The sequence below is a fragment of the Mchenga conophoros genome, linkage group LG14 (assembly GCF_057382185.1).
Source record: "Mchenga conophoros isolate Kocher_MC1m ecotype Shallow Benthic linkage group LG14, M_conophoros_male_GT1.1, whole genome shotgun sequence".
Lineage (NCBI taxonomy): Eukaryota > Metazoa > Chordata > Actinopteri > Cichliformes > Cichlidae > Mchenga > Mchenga conophoros.
The window spans coordinates 5,624,624-5,638,852 of NC_140539.1; the positions used below are offsets into that span (position 1 = coordinate 5,624,624).

At 40.1% G+C, this 14,229-nt stretch overlaps 1 protein-coding gene across 8 annotated transcripts in view; it reads right to left on the bottom strand.

Moving 5' to 3' along the window:
* fat3a (FAT atypical cadherin 3a) overlaps window positions 1-14,229 on the bottom strand; it is a 176,872-nt gene that overhangs the window by 53,701 nt on the left and 108,942 nt on the right. For all 8 annotated transcript variants that reach the window (XM_085244878.1, XM_085244880.1, XM_085244875.1 and 5 more), the window contains 4 exons: window positions 3,496-3,692; window positions 3,215-3,368; window positions 2,842-3,075; window positions 1,164-1,553 (listed from right to left, as the gene is read on the bottom strand). In XM_085244878.1, coding sequence (XP_085101004.1) covers window positions 1,164-1,553; window positions 2,842-3,075; window positions 3,215-3,368; window positions 3,496-3,692 — 975 coding nt within the window. The remainder of the gene's footprint in view (window positions 1-1,163; window positions 1,554-2,841; window positions 3,076-3,214; window positions 3,369-3,495; window positions 3,693-14,229) is intronic.

Here is a 14,229-nt window from a genome sequence, read left to right on the forward strand (position 1 = left end):
GACATCTTTAAGAGTTCTAAACAAATGTCTGTCCTCCTCCAGAAAATCCTATGTACGCAAAAACGCGTTGCAACTTCTTATCTTGTGCACGTTTTTTATTTTGACAGCGAATGCGCACCTGTGGACTTTCCCGAGCACTGTGTCGATCTGAGAAAGCAAGACCGAGACAACGAGACCAAGACAAGACCGAGGGATACGAGACCAAAAGAAGACCAAGACCAAAGTCTGTCGAGACCAAAAGAAGACCAAGACCAAAGTCCGTCGAGACCAAGACCACATAAAAGTGGTCTCGAGACATCCAACTCTAGTTGGACCATTATTTATTTTTCAACAGGACAAACCCCAAACACATCTCCAGGTTGTGTAAGGGCTGTTTAACCAAGGAGAGTGATGGAGTGCTCTGCTAGGCTTCACAGTCACCTGACGTAAACCCCATCATCCCAAACCAAATGGTTTGGGATGATGGGCTTTAAGCCAGATGGTTTGGGATGACGGACTCCAAAGTAAAGGCAAAAGGACCAACAAGTTGTCAGCATCTCTGGAAAGTCCTCAAGATTGTTGGAAAACCATTTCAGGTAACTACCTCATGTAGCTTATCAAGAGAATGCCATGAGTATGCAAAGCAGTAATTAAAGCAAAGGGTGGCTATTTTGAAGAACCTAAAATATATAACATGTTTTGTTTTTTACTCACTAAAACTGGAACCACATTAAATTAGAATTGTATCTTATTCTGATTTTAAGATTAGACTTGAGTGCTGCATAAATAGTTTAATTGATTTCTTATTTTTATCCTTTGATTGTTCTTTTTTCATTGTTTCTGAAAAGCACTTTGTAACCCTGGTTTTTAAAAGTGCAGTACAAATAAACTATCATTATTATTATTATTGTTATAATTACAATATTGATGGGCAATTTGTATGGCCAAGTCTTGATATTCACTGATCATGAACATTCTACCTTATGATGAAAATCTGTGAGAGATTTTTAATGGCCCTAAGAACAACAGATAATGTTGTGAGTCAACATAGCATAGTGAAAGCTGATAGAGATCAAGTTAGAGAAAGATACAGATATATAACATCTTAGAAACTGTAAGAGCAATGAAAAGCACAGACTAATACTGTAACACCTACACAAAGTGAGAGGGTGTCCCTCACTCACCAGTGAGTGGATGAATGTGGAACTTTCCGTGCTCATTCCCTGATCGGATACTGTAAGTAATCTCAGCATTAGTCCCGATGTCCTTGCTGGCAGCGTAAACTCTCAGAACTTCAGTACCTACTCCCACATCTTCTGGCACAGATGCCAACTGATCACGTCGCTCAAACACAGGTGGATTGTCATTGATGTCCAGGACAGTAATTGTGACATTGACCAGTGAGTAGAGTGGGAGTGGTGAGCCTTGATCAGATGCACAAACTGTTATCTGATAAAATGGCTGGATTTCACGGTCGAGAACTCTTTCCAGGACCACGATGCCTGAGTATTTGTCGATAGAGAAAAATCCTCCTGCAGAGTCAGCCAGGGAATAGATCACCATACGCCCCGGACCTACAGCAATGTCAAAAGAAAAGGGTGAAGCTTTGGGCCTCAGTACACTGAAAACAACACGTTTGCCAGTGCTTGGATTTGTCTTCTTACCAAATGTTGTTATCTTTTGTAGGAGACGATATGAGATTTATACCCAGTTATAAAAATTTTTTTTACTAGTGGCCTGACATAAAACCTCTATAAAACTCTATTAACTATTAGACTGAATATTTTAAGCACTTCAAAATTTGTATACAATTAGTTTAACTTCTTTTTAGTACTACAGTATATTAGGTAAGCTTTTATATTAACATTTCCCTGTTACTATTTTTCTCTAAAAGAACTGTTTGATTTTGCATTAGCTTCTTTCACTTCATGCAGGTTTTGAATTAACATGTCTGGAAATGTCTGATAAACAGGGCTGCACATAAGTGGTCCGCAGGTACACATTTGCTGTCAAAATAAAAGACGCGCACCAGACAAGAAGCTGGAACGTGGATTTGCGTAAATAAGATGTTCTGGAGGAGGATAGACATTTGTTCAGAACTCTTAAAGATGTCGATATTTTGAAGATGTAAGCAATTACTTTGCTTACGGAATTTCTCGGAATTTCCGGGAATACGCGCTTCTTTTGCGGTGGAGGAACACCAAAGTAATTGCTTGTGGAGCTTGCTTCTTCGACAGCTTTAAGACTTCTGAACAAATGTCTGTCCTCCTCCAGAACATCTTATGTACACAAACGCGCGTTCCAACTTCTTATCTGGTGCGAGTCTTTTATTTTGACAGTGAATGTGCACCTGAGGACCACTTATGTGCAGCCCTGCTGAAAAAAATATTTCAGAATGTTTTTTCCTTAAAGGTTGTCTCCTTGTGAAATGATTTGTGCCTTCCAGCACTCATGCTATTTTCACACTGCTTCATGAAAGGAAGTTCATAACAGTCCACAAGCAAGGACCTCTGTGTCAATCTAATCCAACTTTCATTTTCAGCATGACCAAACTCTTCCTCGTGGTTCAAACCCAGACATCAGGTCGCAAGCATGATGTGCATCATGCTTAATGACATTTTTTGTGTTTTTGTGAGAATTCCGGGGAGTGATCCAAAAGGAGTGCTGGAAAGTTTGAGCACTTCAGAAAGAGCCAAATTTCAATTAGGTATGTTGTGTACCTCATTTATATTAAATACTGCTAATTTTTTTTGATGTGGCTCAATTAGTTGCACCTTGAGTAATTGGTTTCTTGTGATGCAGATTAGCAATGGAAGCAGTACTTGTAGTAGTGATAATATAAACAGTTGCCTAGTGTATCACCTTCATCAGGGTCTATGGCCTGGATACGTGTAAGTAGGGCTTTGGTGACTGTGTCTTCATAGACGCTGGTGGTGTACCGAGACTGGGTGAAAATAGGTGGATTGTCATTCACATCAGTTACTGTCAGATACACCACAGCATGGCACCACCGCCCACCACCATCAGTAGCCTGGGCAACCAGTTGATAACTAGGTGTCATCTCACGGTCCAGAGGCACAGATGACTTGATCTCACCTGGACAGGTTTAAAACAAGATATGAAACATTGTGATGGAGCCAAACGGGGGGATGACATTTGGCTTGTGTATGATTAAGTTGCGATTCATGCTAATTCAGAGAAAAAGTGTGTATTTAAAGTAGGTCTGCATCCATACCACTGTCTGGGTCAATAGTGAAGTCTTGGGATCCAGGACCATGTAGAGAGTACTGAATCCAAGCACTGATACCCATATCAGCATCTGTAGCTCCAACCCTCAACAAAACACTAGTGACTGGGAGGTCCTCTGGAATGTAGGCAGTATACATAACCTGCAGTCACACACACACACACACACACACACACACACACACACACACACACACACACACACACTAGTTATGCCAAATCAGTTACGTAGAAAAACAAAACAAAACAATACACAACTTTATTTCTCACCTTGTCACAGATTGGGCTGTTGTCATTGGTGTCTACCACTGTCACTTCTACTGTTGCTTGGGAAACAAACAATCCATCACTAGCTGTGACGTTGATGTTGTATAGGTTGCATTCTTCCCTGTCGAGTGGGCCCTTTACATACATCTTCCACTCACCCTGGACCAGACCCAGGGCAAATACACCACGATAGTTCCCACCTGGGCGGCACACACAATTAAATACAGGATCAGTCAAGAAATTAGTTAAGTATGGCTGTGAATCCATTTGTAAAATCTGAAGTGCAGTAAGGTCATTTTTAGTTTTCGCTGTGGCTGAAGGCAAAGTTCAAAGTCAAAACCTGTATATTCTAAGTCAAGTTCAAATTTTAAACTATATTTAAAGTTCAAAATGGGCATAAACATCACCATTCTTAATTTCATTTGAAATGTTTTGACACAGAGTAAAGTCAATTAAATAAATTTTTAAAAATTGTCATTAGTGTTATCCATACAGTAATTTGTCATTTCTGTGCAAAATAATGAGCATGTTGCTGTGGCAGGGTGTGTTTTGTGGCTCAGCTACAGGGGAGGGGCAGAGCAGTGGGTTCAGGGGACAGTGATGTGGAAGGCTGCCTGGCACAGGCTGAGATCCATCATGCTAACCATGCCTTCCCTATTTCAGTAGCTGCTGAGGCCCAGAAGAGGTATGTGAGGTTTGGAGTGGAGAACAGTGGGCTGGAGCCCACTGGAAAGTGTACAGTCACAGAAGTATATACATATGTGAGAGTAAAATAAAAATCAGTTTGCCAAATAAACCTGTGTGGAATCATCGGGTCCTTTATATAAAGTCTTTATCGCTGAGTGTAAGATACACAAGTTGTCTGTCTGGTAGCTTGAACTACTATTACTTCAGACTTTGCATCGTGTGACTATCTGACATCATACTGTTGCTGATTTTTAAAAACTGTTTTGTTTTGTTTTCTTTGTTTTTCAGTTTATTTAACTTTTTTTGGCTGTCCTGCCTGGCTGCTTCGGAAATTAGAATTATGATCTGAACTGCACTGTTGTGTATCTTGGTTTTCAGGACAGGCAGAAGCTTGTAAGAGAAACAAACACCTGGAACACAAGAATTCGAAAATGCAATCAACAATCTTATTCTGATATTGGTGTATGTGTGTGCGAATGTGATAGAGGAAAAAGAGCAAGATTGTCAAGTTCAAGTGTGTGTGTGTGTCTTTGTCATTAAATGTACTTAGAAATTAGTGAGGGAAGTGACGGGAAAAGGTAAGCGACCTATGTTGTAGGTGACGTCAGACGCTGGAGATTTGGCGGAAAAAAAGCGTAGAATTTAACAAAGTTTCTTTAAGCTTCAGTATTGCCAAATAAACTAATCAATTGTCATATAACTAACAACATCTGTCCTATCATGTCTAACACCCTGGAGGACAACGGGGAGAGTTTAGACGCTTTAGTAATGAAGAAGGCTCAGAGTGCATCTTCCCCAGCCAAAATTGAGACACCGTCATCGAAGAGATGTCGCCCGGCAGACTCCCCCGGTACAACATTGCCTGCCGGTGTTCTTGGAATCCATCCTACCTGGCAAACCATCCTACCCGTTGTTTCTGCGCATGCGCACAGTGGCAAATTGTCCTACCTTTGTGAATATTAGCTAGAAAAATACTCTGACCGGTAAAATTAACTGCCAAACCAACCTACCTTTGTGAATGTCACCTACAAGCAGTGTTGGTCGAGTTACTTGAAAAAAGTAATCAGTAACTAATTACTGATTACTTCCCTAAAAAAGTAATCCCGTTACTTTACTGATTACTTATTTTCAAAAGTAATTAATTACTTAGTTACTTAGTTACTTTTTAAAAATACGATTTACAACCTGAATAGGTGACAAAGCGATAGATCTTTCAGCCCAATTCTACTTTTTCTGCATAATCCATCATACAAAATGTAATAATACGGAAAAGTCTCTTTTTAAAACTTGTTTTATTAGTTTTAACCTTTTAACTTTATGCATCAAGCAAAAATTTAATTATATGCAACATTCTCTGACTGGAAGAAATTTATCTAACATTTAAACTTATTTTCTGCACATTCCAGCACATAAAATATTTTTTTGTGTGCGTGTTTACACTCACTCTTTCAAATAGATGCAAGTAAAACAGAACAGAAAATAAATAACATCAAAGACTAGCGCTCCTGTTGCTCTGTTTTCACCTGTAAAGCAGGAGTGGCGTAGGCGGAGGTTTACCCTGGTGCAGGTGTGCCGCAGCGGTCAGTGGAAGAATCCGCGAGTTTCTCTGTGAGTTTCCCATTACGTCATAGCGCACTCGGTGCTTGCTTGGAAGTTTAGGGGGGGTTTTTCGCTGTAAAAAGAAGTTTTCTTCCCACGCACAACGGACACTAATGTTTTTGTCACTTTTTATGGAATCAAACTCAAAGTAAGGTCAGTACTTCCACGCTTTAAACGCTGCACGCTCATACTCTCTCCCGCACTCATATGATCCATTGTTGATCTGCACACAGCTGTTGTCACGAACGTCGCACTCGCTTACGTCACTGTCATGAGACATTCTCGCAAAAAAAAAAAAATCACGATTTTAGTAATGCTGGGCAGACACTGTGCGATTTTTGGCCCATTTTGAGCCGATTTTTGAGTCGTGCGACCGTTTTGGCGATCGGCCCGATTTTGGCCTTCATCATGCGTCGTGCATCGTGTATTATACGTGGGGTAACGAGAAGGGATTGACACCTCACGACGAGCTCCCGATCATCAATCGCTTGGTCGTGAGGGTGTCACCGCAGTTTCTCACACTGCGCACGCGCAAACACAAATGTCAGCGAAAAAGACGGCGCAGCACGGCAGTGCAGCGTGTGATCTGGACACAAGCGATGGAGGCACAACTTGTAGAACTTTGGAAAGCTCATCCGAGCCTTTTTGATGTGGCCTCACAAAATTATCACGACCACAACAACCGTGAAAATAGTTGGATCTACACTGCTGCTCAATCACAGCTGCCTGATCAATGTTTTTCATTAGCAATTTAGCAAAGTTGATGGCAGTGATGTGCGTGTCTGTGTGAGTGAAAGACAGAGGGGGAGAGCGCGACAGGTTTTCTGTTATAACCTTCATTTTTATGGACGCACTCAGGATCTAATGTTCATTAGATTAACCACACTTATACAGACTGTATATAACAACCAACTCTAAAATGTTTGTTCACAGAGAAAAGACACAGGCAGACTACTCTAACGACATGTGATGTTACAACACTAGTGAAATATTAGTGTCATTTCATTCATTTCAAAGGTTTATTTGCATGACGCACAAACAGACACAATTGAAAGGTACAAATGTATTGTGCATGAAACGAATTCAAACGTGCTGCAGATGTGTGTCACAAGTTGAGCTGGCTGTAGGCTGTGGCACTTGGCCAGAGGTGGCACTGGTTGATTCGAGTCCATGTTAGCGCACACAAAGTAAACTGCTCGCTTTAGTTGTGAAGCAATCACGCTGAAACCGGAGAAATAAAACGTGCGAGGGGAACAATAACGACGACAAGAGTCTACCGATCGTTTACTCGTGCTGTCCTGTGAACAACATCGGCGTGGTGTTAATTGTTTGCTGTTTTCGCGATCGCGTCGCGCATGACGATATCACCAGGTAAACTCGCCACATTTTTAAACATTTTGTCGTTCAACAGCATCAAGACTGACGGAGTGTGTTTGAGATAACCTCACAAGTGTCACAGATGACACATTTGGCGTTTTTTTTGCCGGTTTGTCAGTAGCAGCTCCTGAAACGCAAGACTGCCACACATCTGTTCGACCAACGCCAGTTGATCTAAACGCCAGTAGATCTAAACGCCAGTAGATCTAAACGCCAGTAGATCTGGAACACCGGCTCTGCGTGGACGGACAGCTCTACCGTGACACCGGCACCACTCCGTGGTTATATTGACTGCACTCCAGATAAGAACCCGCTACACTCTTTTCTTATTCATTCACACTTTCTCCTTTAACATGAGTTTAACCTTGTAATATCAGTATGATGTCATAGCCGATATAACACCGTCACCCTCCGTCATTGCTTTAATTGGAATGTTTCTGTTTCTTTTTTTTTTTTTTGTCGCTCACTGTTCTCATGGTTTTTTTCCTTCTCTTTTCTTTCACTGCTGTGATCGCCTACTTCCCCACTCACCTATAAACACCCTCTATTTCTGCATATTCACACACCACGATCACGCAAAAAACATGCGCTCAACGGCAGCACATTTACAACAGCCTCACAGCACACACAGACTTATAGGACACACACGCAAGCCACGCTTGTTCATATTAGTGAATATACACACACATAGTCAGACTTATGGAGCCTCTCACCACACATTTTGTTTTCTCTTTCTATTTACAAACAATTTTCTTCGTCTAAACGAAACACCCAGCGTACATCATTAGACATACACACACAATTATGGGCACACTAAGGTTTGTCACATGGAATGTAAATAGAGCTGGTACCAGAGAAAAAATGTTAAAGATATTTAACCAGCTTAAAAAACTACAGGCAGATGTTGTTTTATTATAAGAGACTCACAGACCTGTCACAGGTTTAAACGAACTTAAAACACCTGAGTTTCCTAATGTGTTTGCAGCCTGTTATAATTCTAGACAAAGGGGAGTAGCAATTTTTATACATAAAAATGTTAATTTTATAGTACTCGATACAGTTATAGATCCAGAGAGTAGATTCCTTATTATTAAATTATCAGTATTTAACAAAAAGCTATGTATTGTAAGTATATATGGTCCAAATGTTGATGAATCCTCATTCTTCCACGGATTTTTTAGTGCACTCTATGATGATTTGATTGCACACTTGATTGCACACTTATTCTTGGAGACGACCTCAACCTTGGACTAAATGAAGAAATGGATAGGCCCAACACAACAGGAACTAAGCGCAATTGGCAGTCCACAAATATAATCGAACAGTATATGAGCAACTTTGGCCTTTGCGATGCATAGCGCTCCCTTCACTCCAACAGTAAGGAATATTCTTTCTTCTCACATGTCCATCACTCCTACTCTGGTCTAGATTATTTCCTAGTCAGCAGCTCACTGCTGAGTGATATTTCAGACACTGAGATTCACCCTATAGCTGTCAGTGATCATGCTCCTGTATCTTTAACACTAATACATAAGAAGAACGCTACACCAAGTAAAAACTGGAGATTCAATACATCGCTGCTCAAAGATGAAGACTTTATTAAATATTTTAAAGAGTGGACTTCATATTTAGACTTTAATGACACTCCCGGAACATCGGCTTCTGTTCTATGGGAAGCAGGGTAAGCTGTGATGAGAGGTAAAATAATTTCTTTCTCCATCCATCCATCCATCCATTCGCTACCGCTTATCCTTTTCAGGGTCGCGGGGGGCGCTGGAGCCAATCCCAGCTGTCATAGGGCGAGAGGCGGGGTACACCCTGGACAGGTCACCAGTCTGTCGCAGGGCTAACACACAAGGACAGACAACCATTCGCACTCACGTGCCACACCTAGTGGCAAATTGCCACACCTAGTGGCAATTTGGATTATCCAATTAACCTATCCCCACAAACTGCATGTCTTTGGACGGTGGGAGGAAGCCGGAGTACCCGGAGGGAACCCACGCAGACACGGGGAGAACATGCAAACTCCACACAGAAAGAACCCGGCCTGATGGTGGAATTGGACTCAGGACCTTCTTGCTGTGCGGCAACAGTGCTAACCACCGTGCTGCCCTATAATTTCTTTCTCATCACACAAAAAGAAAGAATAAAACAAAAATATTAAGGAACTAGAAAAAAATAAATAAATAAAAAACAACTATATGTGCTGATAAAGATTTATCTGGAAACACAATATATGACCCTGGAAGAATAAACAACATTTTTAGGGATTTCTATGAAACTCTATATTCACCACAAATAAACCCATCTAAAAATGAAATTGATCAGTTTCTTGACAACGTAACTCTTCCAAAATTACTAGACAGTCAAGCAATGGCACTGGATTCGCCACTGACGCCAGGTGAACTCCAGGAAGCCCTGGTAAGTATGCCCAATAATAAGGCTCCAGGTTCAGATGGCTACCCTGCAGAATTCTACAAAGAATTCTGGACAATTTTGGCACCAGTATTCCACGGAATGTTGCAGGAAATCAAGGAAAGTGGCAGACTACCACCAAATATGAATTCTGCCAACATTAGTCTCCTGCTAAAACCAGGCAAAGACCCTTTATTTCCCTCAAGCTATCGTCCAATATCCCTTATAAATGCAGACCTCAAAATAATCTGCAAAGCCCTCTCAAAAAGATTAGAGAAGATAACCCCCTTTTTAATTCATCCTGACCAAACTGGTTTCATAAAAGGTAGGCACTCATCAACAAATGCACGTAGATTACTTAATTTAATAGACTACCCATACAGTAAAAACATTGAAACCACAATATTATCTCTAGATGCAGAAAAAGCGTTTCACAGAGTTAACTGGAAATTTTTATTCGCAACTTTACACAAATTTGGTTTTGGAAACTCTTTCATAAACTGGCTAAGAATATTATATAATTCACCAACAGCTTGTGTCAGAACAAATGACCAGACATCCTCCAGTTTCTGTCTCCTGAGGGGCACCAGACAGGGATGCCCACTCTCCCCCTCACTTTTTGCAATTTTTATCGAAACACTAGCAGCAGCATTTAGACAGGTTACAACAATTAAGGGCATAAAATGTAAGAACGTAGAACATAAAATCAGTCTCTATGCGGATGATTTGTTGCTTTTTCTCCAAAACTCACAAACCAACCTTTATTAGAGTAATTACCTCAGAAACTGGTTTTCAAGAGTTTCAGATTATTCAATTAACTGGTCAAAATCTACAGTTCTTCCAATTAACTGCTCCTTCCATAATTCTTCTTCTGCCCCACTACAATCTGGAAATATTAAATATTTAGGTATTAATGTCTCTCCTAAGCTTTCAGACTTAACTAAATTAAACCACATCCCACTTCTAAAGAAAGTAGAAGGCGATCTGACTAGATGGAAATCTCTACCCATATCACTCATGGGAAGGGTCGCCACTATAAAAATGATGATCTTGCCAAAAATAAATTACTTATTTTTAATGATCCCGAACAAACCATCACAAGATTGGTTCAGATCTCTGGATTCGCATATGGGCTGCCCTTGCTAGCAAGAAGTTCTGTGTGTTTCTCTTCTCTGAGTCTCTACTGAAGAAGTGCTTTAGAGTATATCTCTTAACACTATCCCTCAGTCATGTCTGTCCCGTCTGTAACAACTGAAAATAAAATAAAATAAATAATAACAACAAAGGTCGATCAAATGGACCAATACGGCAAGGTCGTGATGATCCATTTGGCAAAGTAAATCCACTGGATATCCTTGTTGGTCTTCAGACAACAATTCTGACGGCTAAAAAACCAAATGGGACAGACGAAAAAAAAGAAAAAAAGAAATTAGGGTGGGAAACTGCAAAAATGCCCCACCAGAGCAAGAGGCAGAGATGGGCCATCAGCAGCCCTCAACGGTAGGGAAGATTTGGGACCACACATCTCGGCGATACCATGCCAGCAGGAGGAGGGAGCCCAACTCCACCAGAGGTGGTCATTAATTTATTTAACCTTCATTGAGACTCAATGTCTCATTTACAAGAGAGACAAACAAAATAAAATAACAATAAAACAATAAAATAGGAATAAAATGACAAAAATAAAAATTATCTCATGTTTAAACAGTTACTGGAAAAACAAGAACAAATTCACAATTATGATTTCACAAAGGCATTTGTACATCTTTTAAACTCTGCAAGTGAAATCTACTGAGAGAGCTGTAAGTCTTTCTGTAATGTAATCCATGGAAACGGGGCAGAAAAGAAGAATGTCTTCTTTCCGAGTTCTGTACGAACTGATGCAACGCTCAATGTAATTAAGTCTTGAGACCACAAACTATGACTAAAATCTTTAAGTAACATGTAATAGGAGGGCAGTAAACCACAAATAGCAAGGCCAATAAGGACCAGTCAACCAGATAGAGTCCAAAAGATGGAGAGAATGAGCAGAGCTAGTTAGGAGGGGTAAAAAGGTGGTAGCAAGATGCCTTTTCCTTGGAGTGAAAGTGAAACACAAATTAGCAATGATTTTGGAAAAAAGAAAAAAGTTTATTTAACAGATGAGCAATATGTAGCTTACAGGAAAGATTATCACCAATCACAAACACCCAAGTATTTGTATGAGGTCACAGGTTCAATAGAAATGCCGGGTACAAGAGAGTGAAGTACTGCAGACATGCACTTTCTATTTCAGAACAACATGACCTTGGTTTTATTTGTATTTAAAACCAGTCAGAGCTGACACAGCTGTGACTGTATACAATCAAAAGCTAGCTGTGACTGTTCAGAAACCATCTTGATGGTATGAGCATTTGCCCTCCTAATGGAGGCATTGAACCAATTACAAAACTTACGAAAACATAGCCAATCGTCATTAGTCAGACTTTCTCGCAGTAGCCCACGTCTGGTTGCTCTTATGTAGGAGAATGGCCAATGGAAATATCTCCATGCTAAATTGGAATTGTAATACGACCCCAGTTAAATCACCCACAAACCTATTTGGCATACTAGTTTAAAAAAGTGTTAATAAGAGATGATTTATCTGGTGATTTGGGATTAAGGCTTTGAATATTTTGTTTAAAGTTTAAAGATAAACAGTGTGCCATCAGACGAAGAAGAAAGTCAGTCCCAATTAAAATCATTTATTTCATTAAAATGCAGTTCAGATAAAAGTCAAATTGGAGAAGGCTCTGCGCAGATAGTGGCCAATAGTAGCCAACCACAGCCATAGACTGATTTCCAAACAGGTTAATTACTTAGGTCCGTAATTTCAAACTGCGTAGGTGCAGATCTTCAAAACTTGAGCAGCTTCCCAAGACTTCTCTGGAACAGTCAGAATTCAATCATATCCATTTTGTTTTTTTTGTTTTTTTTTGTTTTTTTTTTTTATCTGCTGGTGTATCACATACAGCCAGGGGCTGAGGGTTAGGCTAAATACCCCCCCAAAAAATGAAAGCATCATTATTAGACACTTGCATATAAAGTTTCTGGGAAACAAACAACTATAAGAACTAGTATTAAAGGCTGACAACAGAGAGAATGACAATGCTATCAGCTGTTGTTTGTGGGTTTATTTCTGACTTTTACAGTTTGATGCAGAGAATATCAAGTAAAGTTAGAGGCCACTTGTTTTTAAAGTTGTGTAAGGAATGGAGCGTGTGGAAGAGGATCCAAAGGCAGATTATGTTAAACAAAAAAAACCTGATACTTCTATAGCACCATTCTATTCAGTTGAAAATTTAAACCATTTTCTACTGCAGACCTTACTCAGCCAGTCACACCTACATTCACACAGCACATTTATCATCTACACCTAAACGCATACTTTCTTGTGCTCATATGCCAAGTAGAGGCAATGGGCTCAGTATCTTGCCCGAGGTTACTTGAGTGTGTGGATTCCACCATTGGTAGATAACCCTCTCTATCACATGACCCACAGTTGCCCTTATGAAGCTTCCATATATATTTTATTGTAATGGTTGGATGTGACAGTGTAGTTGATGTGGGTTACAAAAGCTTTTCAACACAATCTAACCAGTGTCACTCAGGGAGAAAACACAGGAAATGTCAGTAATCACATCCAGTATAAAGTATGTAAGATTTGGCAGTGCTCTAGCTGACATTGTGATTTATAGTACTGGAGCTCCAGAAAGGGCTGCACTGTTTCAATTCCTGTTCACTTATTACACTTCAGACTTTCAGTACACCTCCAGGACCTCCTCTACAGAAATATTCAGATGATTATGCAGTAGGTTGAAAATATGTGTGATATGCAGGAGGAGAGTATTAGTAGAAGATTTTGTGGAATGGTCAGAGATATATCATCTGCTTTTGAATGGGTATAAGACCAGAGAAAGACCAACCTCCGAAAGAGTACAACTAGATGGTCCATGACTATCCTGAGACAGAATGTCAGTGTGGTGTACATAAGAGTACAAGTCCACAATGACAACAGACTGAACTAGACAATGAACAGATACAAGCAGTTAAGGAGCTGACTCTAAAGTTTTGAAGTTGAATGTTGCATTTGAAATTACATGATGATGCAGAAATTACATACAATCACAGAGTGAATAAGGTGATTGAGGAAGAAATACTGCATCATGACATAGTGACTCATGGGAAGCCTAAGCCTATTGCAGTGTAACAAAGGAAAGATTCGGTGTCACCAGATCCAGTTCAAACTACATTGTTTAGCAAAAGGGAAGTTTTGGTAATGGACTGGTTTTTATATAACGATTTTCTGCTCTACCTCAGCACTCAAAAAGGCTTTATACAAACTATTTTCTAAATGTCAGAAAATAGTGTTTTCTAACATTTACACACATTCACACTCCAGTGCATGCATTACAGGGGTTAGTATCTGGCTCAAGGATATTTGGTATGCACACTGAAGCATCCAGGAATCGAACCACCAAACTTCCAATTAGTAAATGACTTGCTCCATCCTCCTGGGCTACAATCACACCAATTTTTAAACCTAGTCTTTAAAGTCGACAAGGTGTCCATTTCCTGAATCAAAACTGGTGCGTCTTACACAGAAGAAGGGCCCATAAGCCAAAGGCTCTGCCTTAT